The sequence below is a fragment of the Nanorana parkeri genome, unplaced genomic scaffold (genome assembly GCF_000935625.1).
Source record: "Nanorana parkeri isolate BGI_ZX_2015 unplaced genomic scaffold, ASM93562v1 scaffold67, whole genome shotgun sequence".
NCBI classification, from domain to species: Eukaryota; Metazoa; Chordata; class Amphibia; order Anura; family Dicroglossidae; genus Nanorana; species Nanorana parkeri.
Window position 1 is genome coordinate 1,908,519 of NW_017306335.1, and position 12,228 is coordinate 1,920,746.

At 44.9% G+C, this 12,228-nt stretch overlaps 1 protein-coding gene across 1 annotated transcript in view; it reads right to left on the reverse strand.

The window, feature by feature from the left end:
• The window catches only part of ERGIC2 (ERGIC and golgi 2), a 14,069-nt gene extending 2,504 nt beyond the window's left edge, over positions 1 to 11,565 (reverse strand). The window contains exons 1-10 of the mRNA XM_018576446.1: positions 11,448 to 11,565; positions 9,566 to 9,735; positions 8,964 to 9,072; positions 6,961 to 7,007; positions 6,808 to 6,878; positions 5,813 to 5,853; positions 5,542 to 5,643; positions 4,969 to 5,064; positions 3,844 to 3,899; positions 2,191 to 2,289 (exon numbers count right to left, since the gene is read on the reverse strand). Of these exons, the coding sequence (XP_018431948.1) occupies positions 2,191 to 2,289; positions 3,844 to 3,899; positions 4,969 to 5,064; positions 5,542 to 5,643; positions 5,813 to 5,853; positions 6,808 to 6,878; positions 6,961 to 7,007; positions 8,964 to 9,072; positions 9,566 to 9,671 (727 nt within the window). The 5' untranslated portion in view covers positions 9,672 to 9,735; positions 11,448 to 11,565. The remainder of the gene's footprint in view (positions 1 to 2,190; positions 2,290 to 3,843; positions 3,900 to 4,968; positions 5,065 to 5,541; positions 5,644 to 5,812; positions 5,854 to 6,807; positions 6,879 to 6,960; positions 7,008 to 8,963; positions 9,073 to 9,565; positions 9,736 to 11,447) is intronic.
• Positions 11,566 to 12,228: the final 663 nt, after the last annotated feature.

The window sequence follows — 12,228 nt, forward strand, 5'->3', positions numbered from 1 at the left end:
ATAGAGCATTGCCTTGCTGATCCAGACAGTGAGGGTGTGATGTCATTAACAGGTGACCAGTTTCTCCGCCCTGTTTAGCGATCTTATCACTAGCAAGTTGTCAGGCTCGCTGGTGTAAAATAGGATAGGTCTTATGTTCACCCCGGAGTACTCTTTCTAGGAGTGTGCCTGCACCATCTAGTGGCCTTTGTTATGTACTACAGCACCTGGTCCCGATATCACCGTTTATATGAATCTCCATGCACTTGAACCCTGCCTCTGCCAAAAGGTCACTCATGGCTGTTTTGTGGTGTCTATGTATTATTTCCCATTCCAGCAATTTCACGTTATAACCTCATCCAGGCCTAAGGCTCCAAACCGTAGCCAGGTCATGCTACTCACTGACATTAATCCATGACGCACAATCATACAACATGCTAAGAGGAGTGGCTTTCAGCAACAGTCACATACTTATTAATGCTGTAGGAATGAAAAAGGTTTTTGGGATACAGCAGATGACAAACAATGACGAGATTTACTGTATTAAAAAGTAATGCCCACTTACTTTCTTCTGCAATTTTTTCCATACCATCCAGGGGGTTTACAATCCCCGGCATGAGTTCCCCAAAAGACAAGTGGTCGATGCGATGAGAGAAGTTGTAACCTGAGATGGGGAAGGAACACAAGCAATCAGCAGATCCAGTCTTTACATTAAAGTGCACCTGTCATGAAAGAAATATGGGGACTGCTACTGCTGACCACTCTATGAAAATGCTATTTGCCCATTTGCATGTTTTGGCAAAAATAGAAATAAGAAATTGTAACTTTTCTCGGAATTTCTGTTGCTGTGTGTTTGTTCCGGACCTGTGTCTCAGAAGTAAAGAAGCCAGGGACAGAAAGGTACCCAGCATAGTGACGACACTAGCAACGGTAGCTCACCATTTCTTTTAGAGCAAATGCTCTTCAAAGTCCATTTGAAGTCACATATTTTATTATGCGATGACTGGAGCACTGCGCAGGGGACGCGTCAGATTGCTGGAATTAGAGACTGCTGCACTCTGTGTAAAGGTGGCCATACACTATACACTTTGTGAAGTAATTTAAAAAAACGTGCGATCTGCCCATCTTGGACAGGCAGATCGTACTTGCGATCATCGCGAGCCCGTCCCCGAGGGGCGCGCTTCCGATGACCGCAATGCTGAACGGGCAGTGTGAACGTGCGCACACCGGCCCGTTCGGCAGTTGTCGAACAAGCAGGCCACTAACCCACCGAGAATCGCACGATTCTCAGCGGGTTTTCCAGCCTGCTTGAAGACGTGCGACCGTACAGTAGAAACGGTCACACGCCTTCCATACACTGCACGATCGTGGGATTTCCTGCGATTCTCGTACGATAATCGTACAGTGTATGGGCACCTCAATGGTCTGAATCGCCAACTTGCTGCTGGCACTGGTCAGCTTGATGTCGTAATAAAACAAATATAACTGCTTGCGTCCTTGGGCCTTGATCTCCATATCCTCTCAAGTCCCAGCTTTTTTTTGGTGAGGTGTCAGTTCCACATATTATACTTTTTAGGGTTTGCAGCCTATCATATAACTAATGTATCATTTTCTCGTGACAGATGGGGCTTTAATTCGATAGCAAATTTGGATACATACATTGAGCGATAGAGCATTGCCTTGCTGATCCAGACAGTGAGGGTGTGATGTCATTAACAGGTGACCAGTTTCTCCGCCCTGTTTAGCGATCTTATCACTAGCAAGTTGTCAGGCTCGCTGGTGTAAAATAGGATAGGTCTTATGTTCACCCCGGAGTACTCTTTCTAGGAGTGTGCCTGCACCATCTAGTGGCCTTTGTTATGTACTACAGCACCTGGTCCCGATATCACCGTTTATATGAATCTCCATGCACTTGAACCCTGCCTCTGCCAAAAGGTCACTCATGGCTGTTTTGTGGTGTCTATGTATTATTTCCCATTCCAGCAATTTCACGTTATAACCTCATCCAGGCCTAAGGCTCCAAACCGTAGCCAGGTCATGCTACTCACTGACATTAATCCATGACGCACAATCATACAACATGCTAAGAGGAGTGGCTTTCAGCAACAGTCACATACTTATTAATGCTGTAGGAATGAAAAAGGTTTTTGGGATACAGCAGATGACAAACAATGACGAGATTTACTGTATTAAAAAGTAATGCCCACTTACTTTCTTCTGCAATTTTTTCCATACCATCCAGGGGGTTTACAATCCCCGGCATGAGTTCCCCAAAAGACAAGTGGTCGATGCGATGAGAGAAGTTGTAACCTGAGATGGGGAAGGAACACAAGCAATCAGCAGATCCAGTCTTTACATTAAAGTGCACCTGTCATGAAAGAAATATGGGGACTGCTACTGCTGACCACTCTATGAAAATGCTATTTGCCCATTTGCATGTTTTGGCAAAAATAGAAATAAGAAATTGTAACTTTTCTCGGAATTTCTGTTGCTGTGTGTTTGTTCCGGACCTGTGTCTCAGAAGTAAAGAAGCCAGGGACAGAAAGGTACCCAGCATAGTGACGACACTAGCAACGGTAGCTCACCATTTCTTTTAGAGCAAATGCTCTTCAAAGTCCATTTGAAGTCACATATTTTATTATGCGATGACTGGAGCACTGCGCAGGGGACGCGTCAGATTGCTGGAATTAGAGACTGCTGCACTCTGTGTAAAGGTGGCCATACACTATACACTTTGTGAAGTAATTTAAAAAAACGTGCGATCTGCCCATCTTGGACAGGCAGATCGTACTTGCGATCATCGCGAGCCCGTCCCCGAGGGGCGCGCTTCCGATGACCGCAATGCTGAACGGGCAGTGTGAACGTGCGCACACCGGCCCGTTCGGCAGTTGTCGAACAAGCAGGCCACTAACCCACCGAGAATCGCACGATTCTCAGCGGGTTTTCCAGCCTGCTTGAAGACGTGCGACCGTACAGTAGAAACGGTCACACGCCTTCCATACACTGCACGATCGTGGGATTTCCTGCGATTCTCGTACGATAATCGTACAGTGTATGGGCACCTCAATGGTCTGAATCGCCAACTTGCTGCTGGCACTGGTCAGCTTGATGTCGTAATAAAACAAATATAACTGCTTGCGTCCTTGGGCCTTGATCTCCATATCCTCTCAAGTCCCAGCTTTTTTTTGGTGAGGTGTCAGTTCCACATATTATACTTTTTAGGGTTTGCAGCCTATCATATAACTAATGTATCATTTTCTCGTGACAGATGGGGCTTTAATTCGATAGCAAATTTGGATACATACATTGTTATTTCCTTGGCTTCTATTGGGAAAAAGTAGCAAAAGATTTTGCGGGGAAAAAAATGTCCGGTCAGAAGATCGAGCCGGATTGATGAGGACACAGATTAGCATGACAACGAAGTCTGAATGACATTGTGTTCACTTATGTAAGCATTTAACGCTTGCGCAGGAAATGCAAATGCCATCCAGGGAATTTTTATTTTTATTTGGAAGAAAAAAAACTACATATATAAAAATTCAATTCCCAGCAAGGCTTCACTGGTGGGGCATTGAACCACAAGAAAGACATTCATGGTCAAAGTTGAATTTTAAAATTGTGACAGCACCCAGGTCTGTTCGGGTGCTGAATGTTGTGTTACATAAGACATATGTCTAATCTATAACCACACATGAAGAGACAGTCAGGCAACTTGGAGCTGGAAAAACTTGGACGATAGACTTGGATCCACATCAGAGTGACAGCGAAATGATTTCACACGTGGGCTTTGTGCTCCCTCTAGTGGCAAATTTCAAATAAACACTCAAAGCAACAAAAGGGAAAGAAGTAAGGAACGGTACTTACTGTCATGGCTCACAAGAGCTGCTAAGTGGGCATGGCCCCTGGGGTGTGGGATTGCTCTGCAGGTAGAGAAAAAGGGAAGTAATGAGGTGTGCGATAAGAACCGGCCAAGCACAGACAACAAATGTTAACACACAGGACCTTCGCAGGAAATCAATATACGGATATACTTAATGTTTACAATTAGATACAAAGCTAATGGGTAAAAAAACAAAACCATTCTGTTAATTGGTAATGCTAACCAAAAAAAAAAAACACTGCAGCTGTGCTAAACTCAGAAATCACCTATTTACTGTTAATGGCAGGGATGCATTATCTATTGCAGCTTGACATTCACACAGCAACTGGTGTTCTCAGACCACCAGATTAATAGAGACAAGCGGATATGATGCAGTAAAGGGCACTGCTGCATTACAGCAATACATAGAAGAAAACAGTAGCCCTGATTCAGTGGAATTGATCTCTGTATGCATTTCAAGGCTCAGTTTGTGACTTTCACTGGCAGGAGCTTATAGGATTTTACAATGTTATATATATTATTTTCATTATGCAAACATGAATATTTGAAACTTTACTACTTGCTTTCAGCCGGTGCAGCTCTGTTCTACAGTAGGACAGAGAAGGAATTTTTTCAGCTCTCAATTTCAACTCAAAGATAACAATTTGACCTGAATAGCACACACACCCTTCTCCGGCTTCTAGCAGAGACGAGAATGTCTTAACTATTCAGTTAAAGCTGCCTGCCAAAAAGCATGCCGACAGCATTAACCTTTTATTAGAAAGGCCAGCATGTTTTATCAACTGAGTGCCAAAGAAGCAACTTATAAGGGATTTATATTTAGGAAATAAATATTTTATAAAGTTAGGTGAAAATATGATATAAGATGAACTTGTTTTGGCCCTCCTCCACTTCCCTAGTATATCAGCAAATAAGGTCTGAAGAAGGAAAATACTTATTCCTCTTGATCCAATTGTAACCAACCATAGTCTACTCTAGCCAAGTAGAATTGTTATTTTATATGTGAAAGGTACCGATTATAGAGCGAGTGACAAAGAAAAAAAACACATTAATAATCCTGCCACTACTTCCTGTTGGCCTCTGGTGACATTCAACACAGACAGACATACTTGCCCACAGTGATGTGGAAGTTTCCAGCCACTTTATTAATTTCCAGGTGCCCGTGGATCCGGCAGGAGCTTAGCGGTTCTGTAGGAGGGTATTCCCTGCAAACACAGAGAGAGAATTGGTATTCTAGGCATTGGTGCAGATCTCTCCCTTTGACCAATCGGCTTCTCTTTTCTTGCTGCTAGAGCAGGTTAGAACATGGGAGACACTGTTTGCCGACTAGGAGGGAAACTGCTATTCAAGCAGCAGGAAAGTTAAAAGTTTAATAAAAATGAAAAAAAACTTTAATAAAACAAAAAATATTAACCCAAAATCCTTAGAATTTTTCTTTTCAAAGGAAACATTTCATGACAGAAGCATGGAGGCTGCCAACACTGTATGCAGAGAAGTACTTGTGACTTCACCAATCTGCTTGCTTACTCTGGTGTCAAGGACTGAAATTATTTTCAGTAAGAAGTCAGCAATGACTTCCTCCATATCTTCCCCCTGACAGAACGACTTTAAATAAAAATGATTTGAAATATTGGGTTTGTGTGCTAATGTGGATGAATTTTTCATGCTGGTTGTTCTCTCACCTAGGAGGCAGGGCAGTGACAGAACTCTTCATTGCACTTTTAAAAATAAGATCCTGTAGTGAGATTTCCTCCTGTAATCGGCTCTGGATCTGCTGCAGCATCCTGCAAACACAGACAGGGGATCTTAATGTGACATCACTCAGCAGCCCCTTCCCATACACAGAACTGAAGCCCCTCGCCATACCGCCCCTCCTGCAGTCCCTCCCAATAGTTCTCTCACCTCCATCAACACACACACACACACACACACACACACACACACACTTCTCACCGTTGCCATTGCCGCTGCTGCGGGGTCAGCTCAAAGACCACCTAGGAGGGAAGAGATTTACATTTTTATACACTTGCCGTTTCATATTGTGACGATTACAGTTCATATACTGTGTATGCTTCTCCTCTATGGGCGATCTTTAAGCCTCACTCACACAGGTTTTTAGTGTCCACGGAAGGAATAACTGGTGGTTCCCAACAGATGGACACTCAGCCTGTACAAAGCAATGACAGAACGACTACAGCTGCCGCTGCTCACAGGTATCTGCACATCCAGCTGTTACTTGCGCTAGGGACAGATAGGCAGCCCTGGATACTCTGTCTGTTTCCAGAGCCGGTCATCTGTCCCCAACTATCATTACTACCCAATAGCTTCTAAAGCTGTATTTGTTGTCATTTCAAAGATATGGGTTCTCTTTAAAAATAAACTATACAAAGTGATTTAAACATTAACACACACTGATATGGGAGCAGCTTAAACTGCCAAAGAATTTATAATTTCACCCACCCAATCAGAACACTTATAGTCCATTCAGACAGCACGTTCAGGTCCGTGAGCTCACTTTTCTTTACTGCAGATAAGCAAGGTAGCTTGGTCACCTCCTTGCCCCCAGCTTGTGACTGGAAATTGGAGGAGCAGCAGAAGACTGATGAGATTATCCTAATGGCAAGCTACTTGTTGGCACTTGTGCATGCAGCAAAGCCTTATTGCCTACCAATGCTACACTCCCTTTTAAAGCCTACTCAGTATTCCAGTTCTTTTGCACATGGAATTAAAGGAGGGTGGTAGAAAGAAAAGTATGTACTGCTGGAGAGGGGCACCAAAGTGAACCCATTGCTGTACATTAGGTTTACTTTAAAGTATCTCTCCACTCAAAACTGCCAACTCAGCCTTCAGTAGATAAACCTGCTCAAAACAAACGCTCTTTGTCCTGTTGCTAAATAAATTATATGACTCCAAGTTTCATTGGAAAAAAAACAACTTATTGCACATACCGGCTCATACACCAGCCCCTCGGCTGACGTCACCATGGTCTCTGCCAGATCTAGGACATCCGCACCAACATCTGCAGAACACAAGAGAGATGAGCAGCGGGCAAAGAGAAGTGCAGACCAATAGTGTTACCTGCTGCCAGAGAAGATACTTACACTGACACCTCATTGCCACGGTGATGTCAATATTCAGACGGAGTTTACTGGAAGACAGTAAAAACGTATTAAATTTGCTCATCACAAGAATGAGGCCAGAGGAAAACTGAGGATGTAGAGAACCAAAGTGCTATTCATCCATATTTAAAGTGTATCTAAAGAATAAAAAAAAAGTTTAAAGAAAAATAAAAAAATGTGTATGTATACATATACCGTATTTTTCACTCCATAAGACGCACCTAACCATAAGACACACCTAGGGAGAGGAGGGTTCTGTGTAGTTCCTGACAGCTGAGACCGTGGCACCACGGTCTCAGTGATCACACAGAGCAGACGAAGAACAGGCGTTCTTCGTCTGCTCTACAGGCTCTATGGTGAGCTTGTATGAAAACGAGCGGCGGCTCCACACTATATATTTAACTCTGCTTGTCCGGAGCAGGGCTAAATGTACAAAAAAACTACTCGCCCGGCGCCCAAAACTGCATGTCCCGGGCATCGGGCAATAGGAATTCCACACCCGTGGGTACACTGTCAGCCCCGCCGCCTCAGCTCTCACACATTGGGATGAAAAAAGGTGCGTCTTATGGAGCGAAAAATACTGTCTCTCTCCATCTATATAGAGAATTTCACGTCAGATAAAGTGTGGAAAGGCTACTAGGATCTCTGTCAAGTTTTTTTTTTTCAAAAATGTGTTATTGAGATTGTCACATTATTACAATCCAGGTTATCACCTCATAAAGCAGGGTAATGTCACATCACACATCCCAAGGGTAAAAGGGAAATGTGAGCACGTAGATCCATTCATTGATTTCCCCAGCTGACCTAGTAAGCTGTTCGTGGCCTGACGGAGTGGTCCCCCGCACCACCAGAGTAAACAGCTATAGTCACCCCGTGTCGCACAGCGGGTGCAAACCCTCAGTCCGAATCTATTCGTAGGACCTCCAAGACATTCGACACAGCTGCTTTCAAATACCATTTAGTGTAACGGAAAGGTCTGACAATTTGCATAACTTCTGAAATCCAATAGGACGCACTAATAAAGTGTCGCCACCTGGAGAAAAATAATTTGGAGTGAGTGTCTTTGTGTAGTTCCGCATCGAGTTTCTCCTTGCAGAGAAGCAGTTTAAGGTCTTTGGTGAGTTTGAGTCGTCGGTGCTGTAGGCGAGTTCCAGTGCCTCATAAGGCATCTTCTCGCTGTCAAGAGACATATGTGGACCCAGTCCATCCCCTTGCAAATTGGGGCGCCATGGTGTTCTCTAGTATGTTCATAGTAGCTAAACAGACATAGCGCATGATGAAGCTCAGGTTTCCATGAAAGGATGCCATTTATATATTTCAGGACATCCCGCCAGAAGTCCTGCACTACCGGGCTGCTTCACAGACAGTGGTGAAGGTTTGGTCTTTGATGACCACATTTGGGACATGTGGAAGTCAGTGGTCGCTCCGAGGAAGCATTCAAGGAGTCCCTAGATGGTTTGAAGAACGAAACTTAGGCTCTATGTAGAATTTTAAATTGGGTCTCCCTCCAAGTCTCTGTCAAGTTTTTACAGCTGTCTGTGCCCCCCACTGGAGAGATTCCCCCTCTTTGTCCTGGTGACCATTGTCAGACAGTGATGGAAAATCCAAATGTTTACAATTGGCACCAGAATTGGAATAGAGGCAAACTCTCCCAACGGGGATGCATGTTTCAGCGACATTTCCCTCTTACTTCACTGCAGGTTCCCACAGCCTCTTCTCACCTTCGTTCTGGTGGTCTAAAGACCACTGACGCTATCATGACCAGTGCAGGTTTCATAAATGGGATAGATGGGATAGCACTGAGGGACATAACAGCCTGAGCAGATGGGAGAGAGGTGACCAGGTAAGTAAAAAGCTATACTCGAGTACCCTAGGAATAAACCAGCACTTAACAATTGAAAGGTAGAGGTATCCACACTGCAGGGGGAGTTTTATGTGTTGCCCAGAGATGGGCTTTGAACTTTATTGATGTGCAGATCAGTCACCTGCTGAAGTCTTTGTCCACTTCATAGTCGTATCTCATCCAGGTATCACAATACACCAGGAACTCCAGCACGGTCAGGATTCCCATAGCAGTGAAGGCCAGAAGAGATACTAGAAAGGAAGAACACAAAGAAGGATGAGGAAACCACAAAACACAAATCTATTGAGAGAGCAGCGTTCCATCCACCAAATCAAGACGACACAGTAAACTGTCTAGTATCTGTAGAGTGGGTGAGATGTATCTTGGTGTCGTGGACAGCTTTACTGAGCTGAGACTAATGTCCGACAATGATAGCTGCCAGGAGCGATTTCACTAAATTGTATACATGTATGTATATCCATCTCCTATAAATACATGTCCACCATTAAACCAGCATGAAATATCAGGACGACGTGGCCCAGCACCTCATCCTTCAAAGACGCTTTTTAGATTGTAAGCTCTCACGTACAGGGCCTCCCTACCATCTTGTCTTGAATGGTATTGTGTTGTCTTCCTTATATTGTAAAACGCTGCGCAAACTGATGGCGAATGTCCTATTTATTTTCATACTGGGAGTGTCAGTGAGTACTGCAAAGTGAATGACACCATCTTTCTGTAACTTACCAGTTCCCCGGCTCACCGATGTCTCAACATAGCTCTCAGGAACCTTGGGGAAAGCATCCAGCTCCTTCACCAGACTCAGAGTCTTCTTGCGGTTTAGGCGCCTCATGTTTTTGACCTTCTTCCCCTAGCGCCAACAGCGACAAACTGGTGATGACCGTCACAAGAGAGATCTGCCAACAAAATGTAATAACACTATTTGTTAAAGGGTCGGGCCACCCAAAAGTGATATTATAGGGGCCTGGTGGGCCGAGTCAGCCCCTGCCTTCATAGGTCTTCGATATTCCAATAGTAAGATCTCCCTGCCATAACTCCCGGCCCGGCTCCTGTCCACCTGAGAGATCCGGGTGTCCTCTCCCACCTCTGTGTGTTCCAGGGCCTTCTGTTACATTCTCCATAATATAAAATATAGTGATCCTTTCACAGACAAGACGTTATCACTCAAACTGAATACTGGCTCATGGACAAAACACCAGGTGGGGACTAGATCAGCCCACGAGTCAGGCAGTACAACCAACAAACTTTTTTTGAGTCTTGGACATACACAGAACACAAAATATTTGTTTGCACATCTCTCAAATCCTATAAGCAGAAACCACCAGCACAAGCGTACATAATGTACCAAGTGATGCGTGGACACAGAGAGATGAGGTGGAGCGCACAGCAGTGATACAGGAAAATTAGGCACCTGACAAGGCTGCATCTCTTTATGGGGCAACATAAAGACCACTGTCTGTTCTCCACATCGCTAAACACACAGACTGAATACATATATGGGAGCAGATTAACCTGCCAAAGCATCTGTATGTCTATCCATCCAGTCATGCGAGCTACAAAGCTCCACCACACTGTACAGCCCTATCTGGCAGGACAGGAGTCCGGATTTATCTGCTGCAGTTCAGTAACACTTACAGGTCTTGTACCTCCCCCAGACTGTGACTGGACAGTGAAAGGAGAAGCAGCAGACCGATGAGCCCATCAGTCTTCTGTCTGTCACTCTGCCCTCTCCCTATCAAGTTAATAAAAGAAAAATCCAGATAAAGCTGCACCAGAAGAGGAAGTATACACACCTCTCTGGCAGCTTGTGTAACCGACCTCCCTCTGTTCCAGCGCCGCACACTCAATCAGGCTCTCCAGAATTTGACATTTTCAGGTGTTGGATGCCATTGCTCTCCACCACGTGCCAAGGTTCTATCATCCCTACGTCATTGCTGAGCCCTGTAATGATGTAGAAGTTGGAGGATGGCCCCATGGCATGTGGTGGGGGACCCAAGTCTGGCCACGCAGGTTGAAAACAGCAACCATGGATTCCTGTTCACCCCTCACTATCCTCATTGTACTCCTAATGACCATCATTTGGCCAGCAGGAAGGCACAAAGAGCGGGGGAATCGGACCTGAAGGGAGAGCATGATGCCGCACTTGTAATCTCTGTCCTCATTTTCTTATGCAGACTTGTGAGCCAATAGGGGGGCAGTAATAGATGGGCCAGGAGTTCGACCAGGAAGCCACGGATGCTATTTCAGCCCTTCATTTTGTGGTGTTTGGTCACCTCCCAGGACAATGGGAGGGTGATGGGGTAATGAGGACCAGATGTACAACCAGGACACAATTCCCACCCCCCAGTTTTGGCATATTTTGGTAATCGAAGGCTGGGAATAGGTAACCCTGGAGGTCAACCAGGATGCCACCGATGCAATTAACATACTCCACCCCCCCTTTGAGATTGCCGATACCTGGGGGATAAGAAGCTTCTGCAGGTCCTCTTTTATCTGCAGACAGATGGACGTTTAGTGCTCAGAGATAACTCCAGGGCCATGCCTCACCCTCTGAGCTGCCATAGATAGGCTATGGTGGGTATACGGCAGAGGGTATTTGGGGTCTCACCAGGTGATATTCTCGGGCTCCCCCTCCTCAGGTGACAGAGAAGCTAGCAGTCGGATCAGGTAACATCCCTTGAAGCTATGTCTTGCAGCTACTTCCGGCCTCGTCAGCATTGGCCCGCTCACAGATCCCGACGTCTTTTGTCTCCGTTGCCGCAGCCATTGTTTCGTAGCCGTTCTCCGCTTAGCCCAGCGTACCGTGATCTTCTTAAAAATGGCGTCGGCGCGAATCACTCACGAAGAAACCCAGACATATAATAAGCAACAAGAACAACAAACGTTCCGCTCTAGTGTCAGGAGCTAATAAAAGTGTGCCTGTAATGCGAGGCTTAGCAGGCGCCATGTTTGATGTGGGCAAACTAACCGGTTCATTATAAAATCATTAGTGAAGTGTTTCAAATCCTATATAACTCAGTAGTACGGCTGGTGCAGGTGGACTTTGCTTTTATTCATTTCGTCGGTATTTGAAGCTCGCTTTAATGACGAGACGCAGATTTCCATTTGCTTTGTGAATCACTTTTTTTGAATAACAGTTTCCTTTGGACAGGATCGGTCGGTCCCTCTGAGATTTGTATCCGTTGTAGAGAAAAGGCAGGGCAAAGGTCACCTTTGTTGCATTTGGTGTCTGAATGCCATTGAATGCAAAATGTAATGCTCATAAGTCATTTCCATATATAAGAGCTCTTGAAGAGACCCTGTCATTCGCAAAAAAATCTAGGAGCAATAAAGTTTTCTACCCTTTCGGGGGAAAATATACCGGACTTATGATACCTTTCAGTTCAAGT